Raw genomic sequence first — 23,297 nt, 5'->3', positions numbered from 1 at the left:
TTCTTGTACGCACTTAATAAATTCCTCTCCATTTAAACCCTTGACACTATGGCAGTCCCAGTCTATGTATGGAAAGTTAAAATCTCGTACCATAACCACCCTATTATTCTTACAGATAACTAACTTCTCCTTACAAATTTCTTTCTCAATTTCTCTCTGACTATTAGGGGTATATAATACAATCCCAATAAGGTGATCATCCCCTTACTTCTCACTTCCACCTAAGTAACTTCCCTGGGATGTATTTCCAGGAATATCCTCCCTCAGTATAGCAGTAATGCTATCCCTTATCAAAAACACCACTCCCCCTCCTCTCTCGCCTCCCTTTTTTTGTCCTTGCTGTAGCATTTGTATCCTGGAACAGTACGTTGCCTGTCCTGTCCATTCATGAGCCACATTCCTGTTATTGCTATGATATCCCAGTCCCATGCCCCGAGTTCATCTGCCTTCCCTGATGCATTGAAATAAATGCAGTTTTATTTATCTGTCCACCCTGGTTCTCTGCTTGGTCCTTGCCTGTTCTGACTATTTGACTTCTTTTCTCAACTGTACCAGTCTCAGATTGATCTCTTTCCTCACTATCTTCCTGGGTCTCATCCTCCCCACATTACTAGTTTAAATCCTCTCGAGCAGCTCTAGCAAATCTCCCTGCCAGTATATTAGTCCCCTTCCAATTCAAGTGCAATCTGTCTTTCTTGTAGAGGTCACTTCCACCCCAGAAGAGATTCCAATATCCAAAAATGTGAATCCTTACCCCATACACCAGCTCCTCAGCCAAGCATTCATCTGCTCTATCCTCCTATTCCTACTCTCACTAGCTCAAAGCACCAGGAGTAATCCAGATATTACTACTCTCGAGGACCTCATTTTTAAATTCCTGCCTAACCTCTCTATATTCACCCTTCAGAATCTCCATCCTTTGTCCTTCCTACGTCACTGATTCCAATGTGTACAATGATCTCCTGCTAGGCTCTCTTTCCCCCTTGAGAGCATTCTGAGACACCCTCCATCCTGACACCAGGGAGGCACCACACCATTCTGTCTTTTTGTTGTTGGCCACAGAAACGTCTGTGCCTCAGACCAGAGAGTCACCTAACACAATTGATCTCTTGGAACCTGACATACCCCTTATTATTTCTTCTTATTATTATTATTAGAGGCAGTCTCGATACCAGAAACTTGGTTGTTTGTGTTGCATATCCCTGAGAATCCATCACATACTACATTATGCAAAACAGCATACTTCTTTGAAATGGGGATAGCCACAGGAGATTCCTGCACTACCTACCCCTCTCCTTACCTTTCCTGTAGTTAACCCATCTACCTGACTGTATCTGTGGGTTTTCTCCCTTTCATCACATCCCCATTGCTCTTGTAAATTCCTCACTGCCTTTAACTGTCACTCCAAACAATCCATTCAATCTGATAAGATTCGCAATCAATGGTATTTATCGTAGATATAGTCCTCAGTGACACGTAAACTCTCCCTAAACTCCCACATCGACAAGAGAAGCATATCACTCTACCAAGGGCCATTTTTGCTGCTTCTAATCTGCAGACCCAGAAAATAGCCCTATCTTATTCCTCTACAAAACACTGCTCCAGGCTAACCTCATAATTATGGCTTATATTTTTAAGTTTAATCAAGAGACATTTCTCAACAAGACATATAATCAAGAAGAACCCACTCTACTCACTACTGCAGACTTACAGCAAGGCCGCACTTAAAACTATTCACTTATCTATTTTCTGTGTTGTGACCTCTCCAAAACCGGTTCCTCCAAGATCAGTTGTGAATTTCACTGTTTGTTAATTTTCCCAGTCACACTCTGCTGTCCCAGAGATACACGAATTCAACAGCAAAGGCAGTAACTGCGCAGGTTCACTGCTGTGTCAGTTAGCAGTGCAGGTTTCTTTTTGCTATCCTGCACTGACCTGACCCTGTGCTGCCTATTTCTGTTCCTCTTTCCCTTTTAAAAGTGCTGTTGTTTTGACTTTTCTTTTTCTCAAGTTCCAAAACAATGCAACAGCATATAAAACTAGAATTGCTGCTCCTGGAATTCGAGAAAATCACCTCCGGCAACTCAAACAAAAGGAGCAGCCTGTTGCAGTCAGAAATGTTCCCATCCTCTGTCTTGGATTATGGATGAAAATGGAATAGTGTATGTTAGATTGGTTCCACAGGTCGGCACAACATTGAGGGCCAAAGGGCCTGTACTGCGCTATAATGTTCTATCACAGGTCTTTTGTTATTTTCTCTAGGTAGTACTCAGTCTATCCACTTACTACTCCCTCCTCTCTGTCAACAGCACAAACACTATTTTTTAGGTTCGACTGGACTCCATGTTATCTCTTTCTATCTCTGCAAATGCTGCTAGACCTGAGCTTTTGCCTACGCTCTGGTTGCATTTCTGGTTCCCAGCATCTGTAATATTTTGCTTTTACTGAAAACTCCTGATTTCTTTATCTTGGGTGCTACAAAAGGAATTTCAGCATTTTCAGACATGGATAGCTAGTACAAAAATACCTTGCTTCTGCTGTTTGGTTCTGAAGAAAGGTGATGGCACTTAAAATATTAGTTCTTTCTCTTTGCACAGATGATGCAGACACTGCTGGCATGGAGGCTCAGTGGTTAGCACTGCTGCCACACTGATCTAGGGACTCTGGTTCGATTCCAGCCTCAAGTGACTGTCTGTGTGGAGTTTGCACATTCTCCCCGTGTCTGTGTGGGTTTCCTCCGGGTGCACGGGTTTCCTCCCACAGTTCAAAGATGTACAGGTTAGGATGAATTGGCCATGCTACGTTGCCCATAGTGTTCAGAGATGTGTATATATAGGGTAGGAGGAATGAGTCTGGGTGGGTTACTCTTTGGAGGGTTGCTGTTGGGCCATATGGCCTGTTTCCACACTGTAGAGATTCTATGATTCTTCACCAGCAATTTCTGATTTTGCTTCACATCTGTAGTCCTTGGTTTTACAAACAATTTTGCTGTTGTTCCTGAAGCTATAATATACTAGTTTGCCTGCTCTTAATCTGGTCTTAACCTTCCTGTGAATAATGGGGTTTATTTCCCAGTAATTTCACAATCAAATACCTGCGGCCAACCTAAAAATAATTCCCTAGTACATCATGAATTGTATAATCCGTGAATTTGTACCACTCAGTTTCAACATGTGACTTCCAGGAAATCCATCAGTTTCGGTTTAGGGAATAAAAGTCATTCTTTTTACAGCCTTCCACACATTCACATCGAACCTTGATTACTTTTTTAAGCACGTCACCAGGTCAAAGTCAGAAATTACACAACACCAGGTTATTGTTCAACAAGTCTTTTTGAAATCACTTCACCCTGAGGAAGAAGCAGCTCTCCGAAAGCTTGTGATCAAATAAACCTGTCGGATTATAACCTGGTGTCATGCATCTTCTGCCTTTGTCCACCCCAGTCCAAAACCGGCACCTCCACGTTTATCCTTGAGGAGTTCTTGTTTTTGATTTGATTTATTCTTGTCACATACTGAGAGACAGTGAAAAGTATTGTACTGTGTGCTAACCAGATACATCATACCTTACGTAAATACATAGGGCAACAGAACACAATGCAAAATATAGTCTAACAGTTATAGAGAAGGATCAAGTCCAATATATGACAGGTCCGACGATAAGTCTGATAAGAGCGTGGATGGAGCTGTTCTTGAACCTGTTTGTATGTTTTTTCAAACTTTCATGTCTTCAGCCTGATTGAAGAGAATACAACTGGGTGGGGAACACTGGTGGAACACTTGCAACTTTTTCTGGGAAGTTCCATTCAGCTCCTGGAAAAAACAACTGCCTTATTGAGTGGTTCATATATCAGGACACTCGGACTTTCACTGTACATCTGCTTGTGGAGGTGATGGACGACTGGTATCATCATTAGACTATTAATTTACAGACCTAGGTAATGTTCTGGGGACTTGGGTTTGAATAATGCCATGGCAGCTGGTGGTGTTTGAATTCAATAAATACCTAGAGTTGGCAACCTAATGATGACCATGAGACCATTGTTGATTGTCAGGAAAATCCCATCTGGTCCACTAATGTCCTTTAGGAATAGTGGACAGGTTGTAGAAGGACTTGGGCAGGCTAGGAGAGTGTGAAAAGAAATGGTAGCTGGAATACAATGTGGAAAAATGTGAGGTTCTGTACTTTGATAGGAAGAATAGAGACATGCATTTTTTTTAAGTGGAGAAAGGCTTTGGGAATTTGAAGCACAAGGGAGTGCTAGTTCAGGGTTCTCTGAAGGTTAACACGCAGATTCAATAAGGAGTTAAGAAGGCCATTCAGCCCATCGAGTCCGTTCTGGCATTTGATCATCTAGGAAAGTGAGGACTGCAATTGCTGGAGATCAGAGTTGAGGGTGTGGTGCTGGAAAAGCACACCAGGTCAGGTAGCATCCGAGGAACGAGAGAATCAATGATTTGGGCTTATACCCTTCATCAGGAATGAATCTGATGAAGGACTCCTGCCTGAAACATCGATTCTCCTGCTCCTCGGATGCTGCCTGACCTGCTGTGCTTTTCCAGCACCACACTCTCGACTGCCACTTGATCATGGCTGTTGTTTCTCAACCCCCTTCTCCCCATAACCCTTGATCCCCTCACTGATCTACCTATCACTGTCCTAAAGACACTCAATGACTTGGCCTCCACAGCCCTCTGCGGCAATGAGTCCCACAGATTCACCACCCTCTGGATTAAGAAATTCCTCCTCATCTCAGTTTTAACGGGTCATTCCCCCGCCCCCCCCCCCCCGCCGAGGCCATGCGTTTGGAGTTTGCATATTCTCCCTGCATCTGCATGGGTTTCCTCTGGGTGCTCTGGTTTCCTCCTGCAGTCCAAAGATATGCAGGTGAGGGTGGACTGGCCATGCTAAATTGTCCCATTGAGTCCAGGGATGTGTAGGCTGGGTGGATTAGTCATGGGAAATGCAGGGTAACAGGGATGCAGTGGGTCTGGATGGGATGATCTGTGGAGTGTTGGTGTGGACTCAATGGGCCAAATGGCCTATTTCCACACTGTAGGAATTCTATGACTTCTATTGACTGTTGGGATAAGGACTGGGGGAACACAGATTTCTGAATTTATTCAAGAGGGAGTGAGAATTAACCTGTCTTGGAGGGAGTGATAATGATGTGCAACTCACCACTCGAGTGTGGTGGAAGCAAAGACAATAATTCAAAAAGAAAATTGGATGAGCACGTAAAAGAAACAGACTCATGAGGCTACAAGGTTAGAAAAGGGAATGTGCTGGACTGGATTGCTCTGGAGAGCAGGCATAAATTCAATGGGCTGAATACGTCCCATAAATCACTCTTTGATTCTCTTGGTTCACTATATATTGTCTCTGTCAGTTTTTGCCCTGAGAAAATTGGTTGCCATGGGTCCTAGATACACTTCAAAGCCATGTTTTTGGCCATACAGAGTGTGGAAATGTCTTGAGGTTGTGAAGGATGCTTATAAATGCAGGTACGATCTTCCACATTGTTAACTACGGAACTGCCTTGCTTGCAATTGTGTTTGCAATTCCATTCTCAAATTTTCTATCGAAGCTGATCCAATCCATTATCAAAAATGACAATTGCTATTATTTTAATCTTTATTCCTCTTACAGCAAGGGAAATCAAAGATTGGATTTTCTTGTTCTGTAGGGTTAATTTGTCCTGAGATAAGCACTGTAATCCCCATATATCATTGATACTGTAGTGCAAAGTAAAAGGAAAGAGAAGAAACATCCAGCCTTTCAAGTATAGATTCTGAGGAATTATCCATACATTGTGTTCGTAACTATTTCCCAGGAGTGACGTATGCCAGCAATAGAAACGACACTCAGTGTTTACTGGAAATCACATGTTACTGTTTTGCAAAAGGTGGGAGGATCATCAGGGAATTATATTAGACTCTCTGAAAGCACCAATCTTTCAGTTGATAACTTGGGAGTTCAAAACAAAGCCTGGTGCCTGCCAATGGATGGAAAAGTTAAAGGTTTGGATGAATCAAAGAATTGCTACTTATTTTTTCTTGTTGTTTTAACTGCAGCAATTTCTAGGCTTTGTCATCGAGTGTTTTTAAGACAGAGATGGATAGGTTCTTGATTGGTTGGGAAATCAAAGGTTACGGGGAGAAGGCAAGAGAATGGGGTCGAGAAACATATCAGCATTGATTGCATGGCAAGGCAGACTTGATGGGCTGAATGGTCTAATTCTGCTCCTATATCTTATGGTCTTTAAATGTATACATGTCAATTTAGCATAATAGAGACATCCAGCCTCAAAGGTTTTTAAAACTTGTCCCATGCCTTGTTATTGGCATTTGAAGTACCTGCTGGAATATTTTAGATTAGATTCCTTGCGGTATGGAAACAGGCATATCCATACTGAAGAGTAACCTACCCAGACCCATTCCCCTACATTTACCCCTGACACTCTGGCATTTCAGCATGGCCAATTCACCTGACCTGCACATCTTTGGATTGTGGGAGGAATCTGGAGCACTTAGAGAAAACCCACACAAATACAGGGCAAATGTGCAAACTCTACACAGAGAGTCGACCGAGGCAGGAATCGAACCCGGGTCGCTGGTCCTGTCAGCAGCAGTGCTAACCAGTGAGCCACCATGCCATCCCGAATTTTAATTGTGGTTCTGCAAAATTAATTCAGAAATTATAGTAACTGACTCCTTTAGAGGTCCACATGTGTGAAATGATATGCAGCAAATAGCTTTATGGTGATACAATTAAGACAGCCAGAAGATTGACTGCAGCATGTGCCAACATGAAGAAAGCAAGGACTGCAGATGCTGGAGATAAGAGTTGAAACGTTTGGTGCTGACAAAGCACAGCCGGTCAGGCAGCATTTGAGGAGCAGGATGGATATGCCAACATGGACTTATTCATTCATGAGATCTGTGTCTGCTGGTGAGTCTAGCATTTATTGCCCATCCCTAATATCTTTGAGTGATGCTGAACCTACTGAAACCTGTGTTGACAGGGCTGTTAGGAAGGGAGTTCCAGGAGTTTGAACATATGAATGAAATGAGAGTGGTGAGGCCATTTGTGCTTTCAAACCTGTGCTGCTATTCCATACGATCACAGCTGATCTGATTGTAGCCTGCAGTTCTACAGGACTGGTAAACAGGGAGTCAGGTGATGCCCAGAGGAATTGAATGCTGCCAAATAGGAGTTGGGCTCAGAACTCACTCCATGATGTGAGGGGTGTTCCAGGAGCCTCTGAAGTGGCTGATTTGGCAGTCTACTGCAGATCTGGACCCCACCTGTTTTAGTGTCATTCGAAGCAGGCTTCCTTGAAGAGTTCAGGCGGCCTTTCGAGGAGTGAAGTGGATGCACTATGTGCTCTCACTGTGAATGCTGCTCTCCCCCCCTCCAACTCCACACCCGCATTAAGTGCAGCATCACTTCAAAGCTACACTCAAGTTTACACACTACCCAGCGCCACAGCAACAGGCACTTGGTGGGTAGAGGACCATTTAGGCAGTTCACCAGTAGCTTCTCTAAAGGCAGTTATGCATAATATGACATAGCACATAAGACTATAATATATAGAAGCAGAATTGGGCCATTCAGCCCATCGAATAAACAATTGGTTTAACAGGGCAGCGTGGTGGCTCAGTGGTTAGCACTACTGCCTCACAGCACGACGGACCCAGGTTCAATTCCAGCATTAGGTGACTGTCTGTGTGGGCTTCCTCCCACAGTCCAAAGATGTGCAGGCCAGGTGAAATGGCTACACTGATCTGCCCATAGTGTTCAGGGATGCCTAGGTTAGGTGTATTAGTCAGGGGTAAATATAGAGTAGGGGGAATGGGTCTGCACAGGTTACTCTTTGGAGGGTTGCTGTGGACTTGTTGGGCTAATGGGCCTGATTTGCACACTATAGGGTTTCTAAGATACCCCACCCTCTGGCTGAAGAAATTCCACCTCATCTCAGTTCTAAAGGGTCATCCCTTCACTCTGAGGCTATGACCTCAGGTACTAGTCTCTGTGACTAACAGAAATGCCTTCTCCTCTTCCAGTGTTCTATAATTTTCAATCAGATCCCCCCGATTCTTCTAAGCTCCATCGAGTACAGACCCAGAGTCCTTAGTCACTCCTCACATGTCAAGCCCTTCATCCCCAGGTTTGTTCTTGTAAACCTCCTCTGGTCTTCCAAAGCCAGTGCATCATTCTGAGCTTTCTTAAGTGTCTTTTATTTTTAAACAATTACAGTTCAAACACAACTAAATTAACTTTTGTAGTTTTCATTGGTATAGTAGGAGCACTGGTTCTGAGTCTACCAACAAGCTTCAGATTTTACCTTGTTATAGAAGGCGGCAAGAATAGCACAGAGAGAATTAATGTTTCCAATTTATTGCTTCAAAGTCTATTAACGATTCGGCTAACAACTTTGAATTTTCTCACAGGTGTTGCTAACTAACTGTCCCACAAAATGGCTTCGGAACAGAGTCCATCAGACATTCTACGGAAAAGTCGCAGAACGCTCATTGACAATCTGAAAGAGCAACCAAACGTTCTCCTTGATGAGTTTGATGCAAAGCTCATCTTCACAGTGGATGAGTATAATCGTATTGATGACATCACAGATCCCAAGGAAAAGATCAGAACAATTATAAACACTGTGGTTCTGAAGGGAGAGGAGACTTGTGAGATCTGTCTCAGGGTTCTGCAAAGTTTACAGAGTGAATTCCCAGGAGTGGATGAAATATTGGTTGGATTTAATCTTGCCACAAGAGGTGAGTTGGAGCTTGCAAGTCAGTATTACTAAATTAACAATCAGACCCTGTAAGTTTCAAAATCATATGGAAAGAGATAAGGATAGTGCAGAAGTTAGGACTCTAAATTGGGGAGGAAGGCCGATTTCAATATCAGTAGAGAGGATCTGGCAAACGCACACTTGTAGCAGCTACTTGCAGTTAAGTCTACATTTGGAAAAGTGGGAGTCTTCTAAAAGCAGCATAGTAAGAGTTCACGGCCAGCTAAGAGTGAAGCACAACAACCCACACAGTCTTCTTACTTAATTTAATGAAGTATTAAATGGTATCTCCCTGCAACAATTTTCATTGTGTTTGTAAGCTTCCATTCAGAAGTACTGACATTGTTAAACAGATTTGTAGGCAGTATTTTGGTAGTTAACATTAAGAGATACCATAGAAGAATCATAGAATCTGTACAGATTGAAAGCAGGCAGATGGCCCACTAAGTCCACAGCAACCCAACCCTATAAACTTGCATTTCCTGCGGCCAATCCACCTAGCCTGCACATTCCAGGATGCTCCGTGCAATTTAGTACAGCCAATGCACCTAATCTGCACATCTTTGGACTGTGGGAGGAAACTGGAAACCCATGCAGACACAGGGCCTGCATACAAATTCCACAGACAGTCACCCAAGGGTAGAATTGAACCTAGGTCCTTGATGCTGCAAGACAGCAGTGCTAACCACAGAGTCACAGTGCTACCGAGGACATTGATATACAGAGTCAAGCTGTGGGTCAGCAATGACCTCATTGATGGTAAACAGCCTTGAAGGGAGAACTCACTCCTCCTGTTCCTACCTTCCTGCTGAACTAGTGCTATTTCAATGCTTTGTATGGTTTATAGGGTTTGTTTGTTCTCTTGACTCAGGTGAATCTTGCTGTACTAATGCAAGTGGAACTCCTGCTGCTGAGAAGGACTTGCTCAATCAACAAGAAGAAAACCGACAAAGAATTGGGGAAAAAGGTGCATCATTTATTGAATTAGGTTGGCTACAAACAGTTTATCGGTAAAAACAAAGACTGCAGATGCTGGAAACCAGAGTCTAGATTAGAGTGGTGCTGGAAAAGCACAGCAGGTCAGGCAGCATCCAAGGAGCAGGAAAATCAACGTTTCGGACAAAAGCCCTTCATCAGGAATTAGAATAAACAAATAGTTTATTCTGAGGGGCTGCAGAGATTTTACTGTAATATCTACAATGTTAGGGTTGCTCAAGAATCAAACTTCTTTCCTTAACCAAATCAGAAATTTCTGGAGAATTGCAGTAGGTCTGGTAGCATCTGTGGAGAGAAAGTGTTATTGTTTCTGTCCAGTGAAACCTTCATTTATTTAATATAGCACAGGAATGGACTGTTTAGCCCACCATGTTGTGCTGAACATGATACCAAATTAAACTAATCCCTTCTGCCTGCTCTTGATCCATATCCCTCCATTTCTTGCAGATTCACGTGCTTATCTAAATGTCTCCTGAATGCCTCTTTTGTATGTGCTTCCACCATCATCTCTGGCAGCACATTCCAGACTCCTACCACACTTTGTATAAAACTTTCCCTCCATCATCTCAAATGCATGCCCCTAGTATTAGATATTTTAACTCTGGGAAAAAAAGATTCTGACCATCATCCCTATCTATGCATCTCATAATTTTATAGACTGCTACCAAATCTTCCTTCAGCTTTCGCTGCTCCAGAGAAAACAACCGGAGTTTTTCTAGCCTCTCCTTATAGCTCATACCATTTAATCCATGCATCATCCTTCTGCACCCTCTCTAAACTCTCCACATCCTTTCTGTAATGTGGCGACCAGAACTGAATGCAATACTCTTCAGTGTTTGGCCTAACCAACTCTCATAAAGCTGCAACATGACATCCTGACTCTTGTATTCAATTCCCCAACCAATAAAAGCAAGCATACCTTATGCCTTCTTTACTAGCCTATCTATTTGGGTGGCCACTTTCAGGGAGCTATGGACTTGAACCCTCCGATCTCTGTACATCAATGCTGTTCAGGGTCCTGCCATTAACTGGATACACTTCCTTCACATTTATGTCCCAAAGTACAGCACCTCATGCTTACTAGGATTAAACTTCATCTGCTATTTTCTTGCCCATATCTGCAGCTGATCTATATCCTTTTATCTGTATCCTTTGATAACATTCTACAACCCCATCGATCTTTGTGTTTACTGCAAACTTGCTAAAATCTACATTTTCATCCAAGTAATTTACATATATCACAAATAGCAGAGTATGGGATCCATGCAGAACACCACCAGTCACAGATCTCCAGCCTGAAAGTCAACCTCCCACCACTATCCTCTGCCTTTTATGGGCAAGCTAACTGATTGCAAATGGCCAAGTTACCATGGATTCCATGCATCTTAATCTTCTACACGAACCTACCATTGAGGTACCTCATTGAAACCTTATTAAAATCCATACAGACAACATCCACTGCTCTACCATCAACGATCACTTCGCCATCTCCTCGAAAAATTTAATTAAGTTAGTAAGACATGACCTGTCCCGCTCAAAGCCAATACAAGGTTCAGTATGGCCCCTCCAGCAGTTGGACTATCCACATACTGTTCAAGAAACTCTCTTGGATGTACTTAATTAGGCCACACTTTTCCAAATATGCGTAAATTCTATCCCTAAGAATTCTCTCCAATAGCTTCCCAACTGCTGAAGTGAGACTCACCATCCTCAATTATCACTATTTCCCTTCTTGAACAGAGTAACATTACCTAGTTGCCAGTCCTGCGGAACCACACCAGTGACTAGTGAGGATGCAAAAATCCTGGTCAAGGCCCCAGCAATCTCCTCTCTTGCCTGTCTCAATAACCTGGGGTAGAAACTATCAGGCCCTGGAAATTTATCTACCTTAATACTCTTCAAGAGACCCACTACCACTTTTTCTTTGATCTCAAAATGCCCTAGCATATGAGCATGTTCCACTCTAATCTCACTATCCTCCATATCCTTCTCCTGGGTGAATACCAATGCAAAGCACTCATTTAGGATCTCATCCAAACATAAGTTCCCTCCTTTAATGTGGAGTGGTCCTACCTTCTCTTTAGCTTTCCTTTTATTTTTAATGTCAAGATAGAATGCCTTGGGATTCTCTTTAACCCTACTTCCCAAGGTAATTTCATGGCCCCTTCTTGCTCTCCTAATTTCCTGCTTGAGTACTACTCTGCTTTCTTTATATTCCTCATGGGCCTTGTCCAATTTTTGAAAACTTACATATGCCCCTTTTTCCCTTTTGGCTAAATTCAGAGCCTCCCTCATTATCTAAGGGTCCCTTACCTTGTCATCCTTGTCTTTCATTCTTAAGAACATGCCAGTCCTCAACTCTGATCAGTAGGTCTTTAAATGCCAAATGTGGACTTACCCAATAACAAACTCCTCCCAATGAACACTCCCTTGTTCCTGACTAATACTGAAATAATTTGCCCTTTCCCAGTTTAGTACATTCCCACAAGGTCTGGACTTATCCTTATTCATATCAATTTACAACTTAAGGAGTTGTGACCACTGTTTCCAAAATGCGCTCCCACTAAAAGGTCAGTCACCTTGTCAGGCTCACTAGCCATTACAAGGTCCAGTCTGGCTCCTCCTGCAGTTGGACTATCCACATACTGTTCCAACTGGATGTACTTAACAAATTCTGCACCATCTAGGCCTTTTGCTCTAAGGGAGCCCCCGTCAATATTGGAGAAGTTAAAGCCACTCACTATGACAACCCTGTTGTTATTGCATCTTTCCATAATCTGCCTACATATTTGTTTCTCAATGTCTCGGTGGCTGTTACGGGGCAATTGTATGATCCTATCAGAGTGATTGCACCCATCTTATTTTTGAGCTCTACCCTTCTTGCCTCAGTGGATGAGCCCTCCAGTATGTCCTCGCTGAATGCAGATGCGATGTTCTCCCTGACTTGAAATGCAATTCCTCCACCTCTTTTACCTCCCTCTCTATCTCATCTAAAACAACGAAACCTGGGAAAGTTTAGCAGCTAGTCCTGTGACTCTCTCAAGCAAGTCTCTGTAATGGCCACAACATCATATTTATTTTTATTCTTTCCTTAACTTATTGGTTCAGATTTCTAATGGATCTCATAGGCCATTGATTGGATCAAACCCAGGTCCCTCAGTGCTAACTACTGAGCAACTGTACCATGTAAGATAGGCACTTAATTAAGAAATCTCTAGTGTAACTTAATGTAAACTTGAGGGAACATATTCTATGCTGAAATGGACTGCAATATCCGAAGAGAAATATGTTTAATTTACATATTTGAAGCATCTTCTTTATTTTTCATTTCACAGTCAAAGAAAACAATTTTCAGGAAGTGCTTTCCAAGCTGAAACTACAGAAGTACTTGAGAGAGAAACTTTCTTTAAGCAAAATTCTTGAAATTGGCCCAGAAACCATAGTGTGTGCAAAGCCACAAAACTTGGAAGATATTCCGTGGTATTTTCTAAAGAAACTTATGATTCTCAATTTGACAGCCAGAAATATCAAATGCTCAGCAGACATTCCTAAACTGACCGTTGATCAAACAAATTTTTCTGACCTTTTTGATATCACGGGAAAAGACACTGGCAATGCATGCAATCTGCTGGATGTCATTACTGCAGTTTTCCTTTGTGCTGACAGCATCCTGCAGCAAGAGATGATGATGAAGATGTCTATGTGTCAGTTTGCACTGCCTCTCTTACTGCCAGATTACAGCAAGGACAACAGCACCCTACTGCTGTGGGCCATGCGTTTCATTGTGAAGAAGTGGAGACCTCAGTCACTCGAGGCGAGTAAAGGATTCAAAGAGGCAACAATAGCAACTACGCCAATGCACGTTATTTCATTTATTCGCCTGGGTGAGTGCAGCACTTCCAAATCAAAGATTCTCAACGAGGTATTAAGTAACCCCCACCATCATCACAACTTCTTTGTCACTCACAGCATGGAATGTGGTGATATTCCTCGGAAAATTTCGGATGGATTAGTGGAGTTCTGCTGCTACCTCCCCTGTGGCAAGAGAAATATTGATATCTTCACAGAACCCGTCCTCATTGCCAACCTCCGTGGTGATGCAAGTACGCTACGCTCCCAAGTTCATTTCCTGGCTCAGGTATCCTCAGCAGTCTTTATATTTGTCGATCAGGTCGGTGCCAACGAGTTCGCTTTTTTGGAGTCTGTCGCTGAATTGGAAATGCGATACTTCCTCATCATCAATCCACAGCCGGACCAGCAGGTTGTTACAAGCAGATTTCTCCAGAAATTGGCTCCATTAATGAAGTTGGAACGAAACCACATTATTGTTAAAAATAAGAATGTGAACACATCATTGTTTGTTGAAGAAATCCGATCGAGAATCCAGGAGACTTTGGAAAACGCCACAGACTGTGTGAGCATTGAGGGGATGGCTGATGTAGCTCGCAAATTACAGATTTTAGTGGATGAAGATGAGCCACGCTGCCACAGTGCTAAAGAAGTGGCAGAGGCTGCCATGGGAGACATGCGAAGTGTGGCAGCGTATAAGATGGAAAAACTACCCTTACAGGGAGAGCTCTGGAAGAAATGGTCGAAGATAGACAAGGAGCTTTGTCGCCAGAAGAAGCGTGGTGATACGCCCGTTGAGGCATACAACTCCGAACTCAGACTTGAACTAACAAATTTGCGGAAGAAACAGCAAGAGTATGACATTACGGAAAACCTTTCTGAGTTTGTCGCAGTAATGGTAAATACGAGCCACGATGAAAGACACTTGTTCCTGAAATGGATCAAATATCTTCTCGATGCCACCGCACGAGAAGAGCTTTCTGAATTACGTGAAGCTTATAAACAACTATATAAAGCATCACCTGGTGCAACCAAAAAACTCTCAGAGCTCGACAAACAAATATCAGACAGTTCTCTAGGGCTAGAACACTTCATGCGGGAAATAGGACAGATTTATGAAGCTGAGGCAACTCTAGTTCAGGAACACATTGTGTCAGAAAACAATCGTCAGTATACATCGCTTCCTAGTGTGGTTGCTGATCTCATGTTAGATGGCTTTCCACTTGAACTTCTAGATGGTGATGCGTCCAGCATTTCTGAACAATGGGTCAGCGCTGTGCTCACACATCTTTCAGAGAAACTAGGACCAGATACTAAAATAGTTGTTCTGACTGTCCTGGGTGTACAGAGTACAGGGAAGTCTACCCTCTTGAACACTATGTTCGGTTTGCAGTTTGCAGTGAGCAGTGGGAGATGTACAAGAGGAGCCTTCATGCAGTTGATCAAAATTACAGGAGACCTGAGCAAGGAGATTGGTAGTGAGTACCTGATGATTATTGACACTGAAGGATTAAAAGCTCCAGAACTGGCAAAGCTGGAGGACAGCCATGAACATGATAACGAACTTGCTACGCTGGTTGTTGGACTAAGTGACGTTACATTAGTCAACATGGCGATGGAAAACTCTTCTGAAATGAAGGATGTCTTGCAGATAGTGGTGCACGCCTTCCTGAGGATGAAAGAGGTAGGGCACAAACCAAACTGTCAGTTCATTCATCAAAATGTGGGAGAAGTGTCAGCACATGATCAGAACATGAGAGACAGGAAGCATCTCCTGGATCAGTTAAATGAAATGACAAAGGCAGCAGCAAAGATGGAGAAGAAAGACCATGAATTCACAAAGTTTTCAGATATCATGGAATATGATCCTGAAAAGAACAACTGGTACATTCCAGGCCTCTGGCATGGTGTTCCTCCCATGGCACCGGTAAACACTGGCTACAGTGAAAATATATTTGACCTAAAGAAATATCTGTTTGATTTGTTTAAGCAACGCAGAGAAAGAAAAGAACCATTTACGATTCACCAATTCACAGAATGGATGAAGGCTTTATGGAATGCAGTCAAGTATGAAAATTTCATTTTCAGTTTTAGAAACAGCCTAGTTGCTGATGCTTATAGCCAGCTCAGTTTGAAGTACTCGGAATGGGAGTGGCAATTTAGGAAAAGCATTCATTCCCAGGTAGAAAAGGCCGAGAACAACATTGGGAATCACCCTCTTGATCAGCTTGATGATTTGTACCAGACTCTGATACAAGCAACAAATAAAATTCTTCAGGCGCAAAAGCAAATGATTCTCACACATCTGGAAAAATACTTCGACAGCAAAGTAGACAACATCCATCTTGTGGAGAAATTCAAAATGGATTTCACCCTGAGTGCTGAGAGTTTGCGAAATGAGCTTGAGATTTACAGCAAGCGCAAATGTGAGGATGCAATTCAGAGGTGCAAAGGCATGGCCAAACTGGATAACATACAGAAGGAGTATCAGGGGATTATTCAGAAACAGGTCTGTGAACTGCTACAAATGTGCAAAGAGTCGAATTCTGAACTCAATGACAGTAAACTCAAGGAAAAGTTTGAAAAGATGTGGACAGAAACAGTAAAACCACTTCAAGCAATGTCATTCAAAAAACAGAACATCGAAATTGAGTTTGAAAATCAACTGCAACAAAATCTACGCCATCGGGGCAGTGCAGTGTGCCAGAGATTACATACCGCTGGGAAACTATTTGAAAAAGGACAAATCAAGTTTAAAGTTACCAAGGATCATATTGAGAGGGGTTATTGGCAAAGATTTAAAGACTTTTTTACAAATGGGTCTAGCAATGAAGTGCAAGTGTTTGCAGATCATTTAATTGAATACGCTGAGCAGTTTGCACTGGAAAAGCAGAAAGCAAAAGTTGACTTCGATCCAACTTACTGTCAAACATTGCTGAAAAATACTGATGAAACGTTACTCAGTGGGAAATGGCGCAACTTTCACATGAATGTTAACTTTGAGGTAGATCTAAAGCTGCATATGTGTGGTTATGTCCTGCCGATTTTCCAAAAGATGCACCAAGATTTCTTCAGAGAGAACGATCCACTGACTTGTCTGACAGCAATGAAGGATGTCTACTATTCCACTTTTAAAGATATTTACCACGAAAAAGATCAAAGTCAGAAAAGGGCTCAAGCTCTGTGCAGCAATTGCCTCCAGCCCGCACTTCAGAAAGCCATTGACAAAAAGCTTGGTGTGGAGATTGTCGAAGATGTAAAAACCAGCTGTACAAACCATGAAATGAGCAACAGAGCCTATCTCCAAGCTGTGATTCTACTGGATTTGCTGGATGAGCACCGTGTGGAAAATTACATACAATATATCAAAAGCTATGAGCATTTTGCAAGACAGTGGATCAGGAAAAGAATAATAAAGAATTACACGGGAACAACTAAAATTATGGAGATCATCACAAAAATAATCCGAGCACTGATACGAAAGACAAAAGATGCCATAAAACAAGCAATGTTGACGGAGAAGGAGAACGTGTCAGAATTTTTAACAGAATTTTGTGACATTTTGAAGAATGATTTTGTGATTAACAAGGAGAGTTTGGAAATTGTACTCTTTCAGAATGCTGTCACAGCCAGAGAGTTTGCTGCTGATTTTACTGCAGCCCTGGATGACGTGGAGCAGAAACTCACATCAGACTTTCACAAGAATTGCGACATTGAAGAAGTTCTGCCACGTCTGCCAGTGCAGCCAGATGAAGAGATCTTCCGCCAAGTTCTCGGCTGTGGGAAGCTATGCCCATTCTGCGGAGTACCTTGTGAGCGTGGAGGCTCAGGACATAAGGAGCATTTTGCTACAACACATCGGCCTAAGGGACTAAATAGTTATCGCTATATTGACAACAACAAGCTTGTGGCGACAGTGTGCACTTCTGCAGTAGCATCTGACAGTTCATTCCGCTGTGCAGCGACAGAATATACATTCCATCCCTATAAAGACTACCGCAGTGTAAATGATTATTTCGCTTCCTGGGATATTCCACCTGACACAAGTATCCAAGCAGCAGCCTACTGGAAATATGTCCTGTCTACTTTTAATAGCGAGTTTGCAGAAGCTTACAAGGTCAAAAAGGCTGATATTCCTGTTGACTGGAAAAATATACAGAAAGAAACTGTAAGGGCAGAAATTGTGAAAACATACAACATGTTTAGGAAGAAAGAACTGAAATAGTTAGAAATACAGGATGATCAGACATCCACTTTTAATACTATTAACTCCAGTTTCAGGTGAGGATTCTTATCATTACTTAGGACTCAGGTGAACTTATCCCTTCACAAAATCAGGATGCAAAGAACTTCAGAAATTGTGCAAAAATACTAGTGAACTGAACTGAAAAATGTGTTGCTGGAAAAGCGCAGCAGGTCAGGCAGCATCAAAGGAGCAGGAAAATCGACATTTCGGGCATAAGCCCTTCTTCAGCCTCACTTTCTCCTAGTGAACTGAACTGTCTAGTCTCCTACAAGAGAGTTAATTGTTCCTCTCTAGATTTGCAATGTACTGGTCAATGTTATTTTAGTGATTATAGTTTGCTTTAACTATATTTCTGAGATTGAAGTTGAAGTAGTAGAGGGAATCCCACAGAGGCTGGGCTAGAAACAATGGTTAAATTAGGATAGATTGAATTAAATAGAAGGAATCAATTGTCATAATTCTGAGCTCTTACTTTATTATCCTGCAATACGTGGACATATTCAATAAAATTTGTTATGCATCCTTCTGTGTACCGATTAGCTCCACTTTCTGTCCTGTTTTGCTTTATGCACACCTTCTGTTACCAAAATAACTCCCTTACAATTTGGCTACAATTGTTAGGAAGCTGTGGATAAGCCTGTCCACCCCTAATTGCCCTCAAAAGATGGTGGTCGGATTACTTGGGGGTGGGGTACAGAGAAGAGTTATGAAGATGCTGCCAGGAATGAAGAATTTTAGTTAAGATTGGAAAGCCACAAAAAAGATTCTTACCTACATACAAACAATACATAACCACTACAAACTGTGTTAAAATAAACACATTAAATCTGAACTTAAAAACAATTCCCTGGTTCAAATCCAAAATTAAATTGCTGGATGGCTTAAAGCATATCCTTGCCTTTATGCATTTGTTTTCTTTGGAACAAAAGAGGCTGAGAAAAGATTTAATCGAAGTGTATAATATTATTTAGATTTATTTAATACTGTCACGTGTTCCTACAATGAACAGTTTTGTTTTGGAGTTATTTGCAAAGTGTCACCACTCTCTGGCATCATCTCGGATTTGTTTGCATTGCATGCTATTACTGCAACAGCTTTTGGTTCAGCAATTCATCTTCGTCTCAGTTGGCTTCTCCTTCTTCTTGCCCTTCCCCTGCTGCTCTTCCAGTCACTGCTGCTTATCATTGGCCTGGGTCTGAGCTAGAGCAGGCCATGGTCTGGGGCTGCATGCATCTCCTCCTACCTCCTGTTCCATCTCTGATGCTCCTCCAGACACTGATGCTGAACAGCAGCTGCAGGGGCTTTGGTGCCAGGCACATCCTCCACTCCTGCTCCTGCGGCATGTCTGAGCTGGAGTGGGACATGAGCCTGGTGCTACACAGGGCCTGGTCTCTCACAGAAGGATGTGGCCCAGGGGACAACAGGAGAAAAAGGAAGACAGACTGTAGAGAAAGGACCTATTTGCCTTAGCGGGATTGGTGAAGCATCCAGAGGTGTCGCAATTTGTTAGATTGGAGAGGAGTTGAGAAGATGCTCATCCAAAGACTAGTGCCAATGTGGAACTCTCAAAAGTTCTGTAAAGAATCAAAAACCTGCACTGTATTTAAAATTTAAAAAAAATCTTTTTGGATAGACATTTGGAAGTGTTATAAGCTACACGGTTATGGAGACAGGGCTGGTAAGAGGGATTAGGCCGAATGGTCCCTCTTGCTCAGCACATGGAAGATGGGCCAAATGGCATCACTCTGCTCAGTAAAACTCTGTACCTTCATTCTTGAAACGTTGCAATTCAAGTTGTGAAAATATTCTAGATACTGCTGAATTTTTGGTGAGTTGCCTGAAATGCATCTTGTAGATGGTGTTCACATATTGCAGTCGTGGTGGAGGACATCGATGCTTAATGAGTGTTAAACAAGCAGGCAGCAGGCACTGGTAAGACAGCTTGTACAGAAGCACTTCTCTGGGGAAAATGATACTCCATTCCATTTCTGTCTTGTGCCTTGGCGAGTCAGGAAGTGAACCAGTTACTGCAGATTACAGTGTGTGATCCACTCTAGCAGCAACATCATATATCTGTGTGATGCAGTATCGTTTCACAGAGTCATAGAATCCCTACAGTGTGGAAACAGACCATTTGGCCCAACAAGTCCACATCAACCCTCTAAAGAGTAACCCTCCCACACCCATTCTCTTACCACTCTACATTTACCCCTGATTAGTGCACCTAACCTACACATCCCTGAACACTATGGGCAATTTAGCGTGGTCAATTCATCTAACGTGCACATCTTTAGACTGTAGGAGGGAACCGGAGCACCCAGAGGAAACCCACGCAGACGCAGGGAGAATGTGCAAACTCCACACAGACAGTCACCCGAGGTTGCAGTCGAACCCGGTCTGTAGCGCCATACGGCAGCAGTGCTAACCACTGAACCATTGTGCTGCCCAAGTATCTAGAGTATGGTAACCTCGATTTGTTACAGTAGATAATAGTAATGCCATTTAAACATTATGGGTGAGGCTGGGGATGGGCAGAGTGTTGGTTATGATCTCTATTGTTAGAGTCAGCCTGAAACTTTATGTGGCGTGAATGCAACTCATTGCTTATCCAGCCAAACATGGATATTGTCTAGGTCTTTCTGCACTGAGGGAAGCAGTATGTCTGAGGAATGCATGCAGGTGTGAACTATTTCATTAACAAAGGGACTGCAAATGAAACTCTCTGGGAGGCTGCTCAAACAACCACCTGCAGAAAAGTCTTGGGCCTGAAACCAATATTAGAAACATAGCAAATAAGAGCAGGCCATTCGGCCCTTCAAGTCTGCTCCGCCATTCAAGATGATCATGATTAATCACCTAGCTCAGGGCCCTGCTCTCAATTCCCCACTCCTCCCACCCCATACCCTTTGATCCCTTTAGCCCTAAGAACTACAATCCACTTCCTTTATGAAAACATTCAATGTTTTGGAATTATAGAATCATAAAATTCCTACAGTGCAGACACAATTGTGTCTGGTAATGACTACCGCTAGTGGAGAGCAATCCACAATAACTTCAGTTTCAATAACAATTGTCAATATCACATTGGTGTTAACTCATCTCTGTAATTCAACTTGTGCCTACAATTTGACTGGAGCTATAATGAAGCCTGATGAAGTTCAAACTGAGCATTGTGGGCAGACTATTGGTTAAGGGCCAGTCGATAGCACCTTCTGGTGACTCTTTCTGTCACCTGCTGAAGATATGGCAGTCATAGACTGGCTTGGATTTGACCGGCTTGACAGGACAAAGCTGAGCAATTTAGCGCATCGTTTGGTATGTGCCTGTGTTGCTGCAGTACTGGAACATGTTGGACGTGGCATTTTCCATGGCATCACAATGTATGAAAATCAGAGTCAGACTCCTCATCACACAAAACAATAATCACGAGTGGTAAAATTTGACAGATTGTTCCCACATATTAATCATTTCTCAACTTTCAGAGCAGGTGACTAACAGTGTCACGCACTGATTTACCAATAGTCTCTGGTGGGACTTGAACCAAACCCTTTCTAGCTCGGGGTGAGGAGAACACATTCAGCTCTAAGTTCAGGAAAGAAATTATCAGAAAACACTTTCCAATTGCCTGTAATTAAAACCTGTGTATGTCACTTTCTTATGCCTTAATGAGGTTTGATAATTATACAATAATACAATGGAGAACAGGAACAGGCCCTTCGGCCCACCTAGCCTGTGCTGATTCCTAATCCATATTTAGACCTGCTACTTATTGCCCATTGGCGGTTTCTATCCCTCTGATCACTTCCCATTCATCTGTTAATCAAGACATGCCTTAAATGGTGCTAACATGCCTGGTTCTGCAACCTCCACTGGCACTGTGTTCCAGGCACCCATCAACCCCTGTGTGAAATATTTTCCCCCTCTCACCTTGAATCTGTGTCTTCTTGCAGTTGACTTTTCCCCCCAGGGAAAAGCCTCTGACCATCCACCCCATCTACACCTCTCATAATTTTGGAAACCTCTGTCAGGTCACTATCTCAGCCTCCATTTTTCTAGTGAAAACAATCTGGGATTATCTAGCCTCTCCTCACAACTAAAAACCTCCAGACCAGTTCTCCAGCACACTTAATCCACAAACACTTGCCCCTCACATCCACGTAAAGTTTCCATTTATGTTGAATGATAGAATCCCTAGTGTGGACAGAGGTCACGTGGCTCATCTGATGAAGGGCTTTTGCCCGAAACATCCATTTTCCTGCTCCTCAGATGCTGCCTGACCTGCTGTGCTTCTCCAACACCACTCTAATCTTAATTTGGAGATGCCGGTGTTGGACTAGGGTGTACAACGTTAAAAATCACACAACACCTGGTTATAGTCCAACAGGTTTAATTGGACTATAACCTGGTGTTGTGCGATTTTTAACTTTGTAAAATCTAATCTTGACACAGATTGGGGAAAATGTTGAGTAATAGGGTTAGAGGAATGGGTCTGAGTGGGATACCCTTTGGAGAGTTGGGCCAAATGGCCTGTTTGCACACTGTAGGGATTCAATGATAAAGTTAAAAATCACACAAGACCAGGTTATAGTCCAACAGGTTTAATTGGAAGCACACTAGCTTTCGGAGCGACGCTCCTTCAACAGGTGATGTGGAGGGCTCGATCATAACAGAATTTACAGCAAACATTTACAGTGTGATGTAACTGAAATTATATGTTGAAAAATTGATTGTCTGTTAAGCCTTTCATCTGTTAGAATACAATGATAGTTCCACTTCTTTCATGTGTAAATCACAAAACCCTTCTTTTTAAAGTTGCATTCTCGGGTTAGCTGTTAATAATGGTGATAGCTAGACAATATGTTGAAGGTGTTAGGCCCCTGTGTTCCCTGTCTATGCCATGGCGTTTAGATTGATTCTAATCTAAAAAGTGAGATAACAGAGTTTTACATAAATTCATGCAGTTTTTGAGCTCAGAGTTCTACATGAATGTATGCAGTGTTTGAGCAAAGTGCAATGTAACTCTGCAATAAAAATTCACCCCACAAAATATATGTGTGCATGTGGGTCTTTGTCTGTCTGTGTGTGTCTGTCTATCTGGGCTGGGGATTGTGAGTGTGTGTGTCTGTGTGGGGCAGGAGTTGTTAGTGTGAGAAAGTATGTGTGTGTCTGTCTGTCTGTCTGGGGTGGGGTTTGTGAGTGTGAGAAAGTGTGTGTGTGTGTGTGTCTGGGGTGGGGGTTGTGAGTGTGTGTGTGTCGGGTGGGGGTTGTGAGTGTGTGTGTGTCTGTTGGGTGTGGGGGTTGTTTGTGTGTGTGTGTGTCTGGGGTGGGGGTTGTTTGTGTGTGTGTGTGTGTGTGTCTGGGGTGGGGGTTGTTTGTGTGTGTGTGTGTGTGTGTCTGGGGTGT

The 23,297-nt window shown here is 42.7% G+C and overlaps 1 protein-coding gene across 1 annotated transcript; it reads left to right on the top strand.

The window, feature by feature from the left end:
• Positions 1 to 8,479: 8,479 nt before the first annotated feature.
• On the top strand, positions 8,480 to 17,873 carry si:dkey-85k7.12 (interferon-induced very large GTPase 1). Its single transcript, XM_060854570.1, has 2 exons — positions 8,480 to 8,783; positions 13,135 to 17,873. The coding sequence occupies exons 1-2, from the start codon at positions 8,480 to 8,482 to the stop codon at positions 17,871 to 17,873; spliced, it is 5,043 nt and encodes a 1,680-aa protein (XP_060710553.1).
• The last annotated feature ends 5,424 nt before the right edge of the window (positions 17,874 to 23,297 follow it).

This window comes from Hemiscyllium ocellatum, chromosome 44, assembly GCF_020745735.1.
Source record: "Hemiscyllium ocellatum isolate sHemOce1 chromosome 44, sHemOce1.pat.X.cur, whole genome shotgun sequence".
NCBI lineage: Eukaryota > Metazoa > Chordata > Chondrichthyes > Orectolobiformes > Hemiscylliidae > Hemiscyllium > Hemiscyllium ocellatum.
This window is presented reverse-complemented; position numbering and strand designations above follow the sequence as displayed.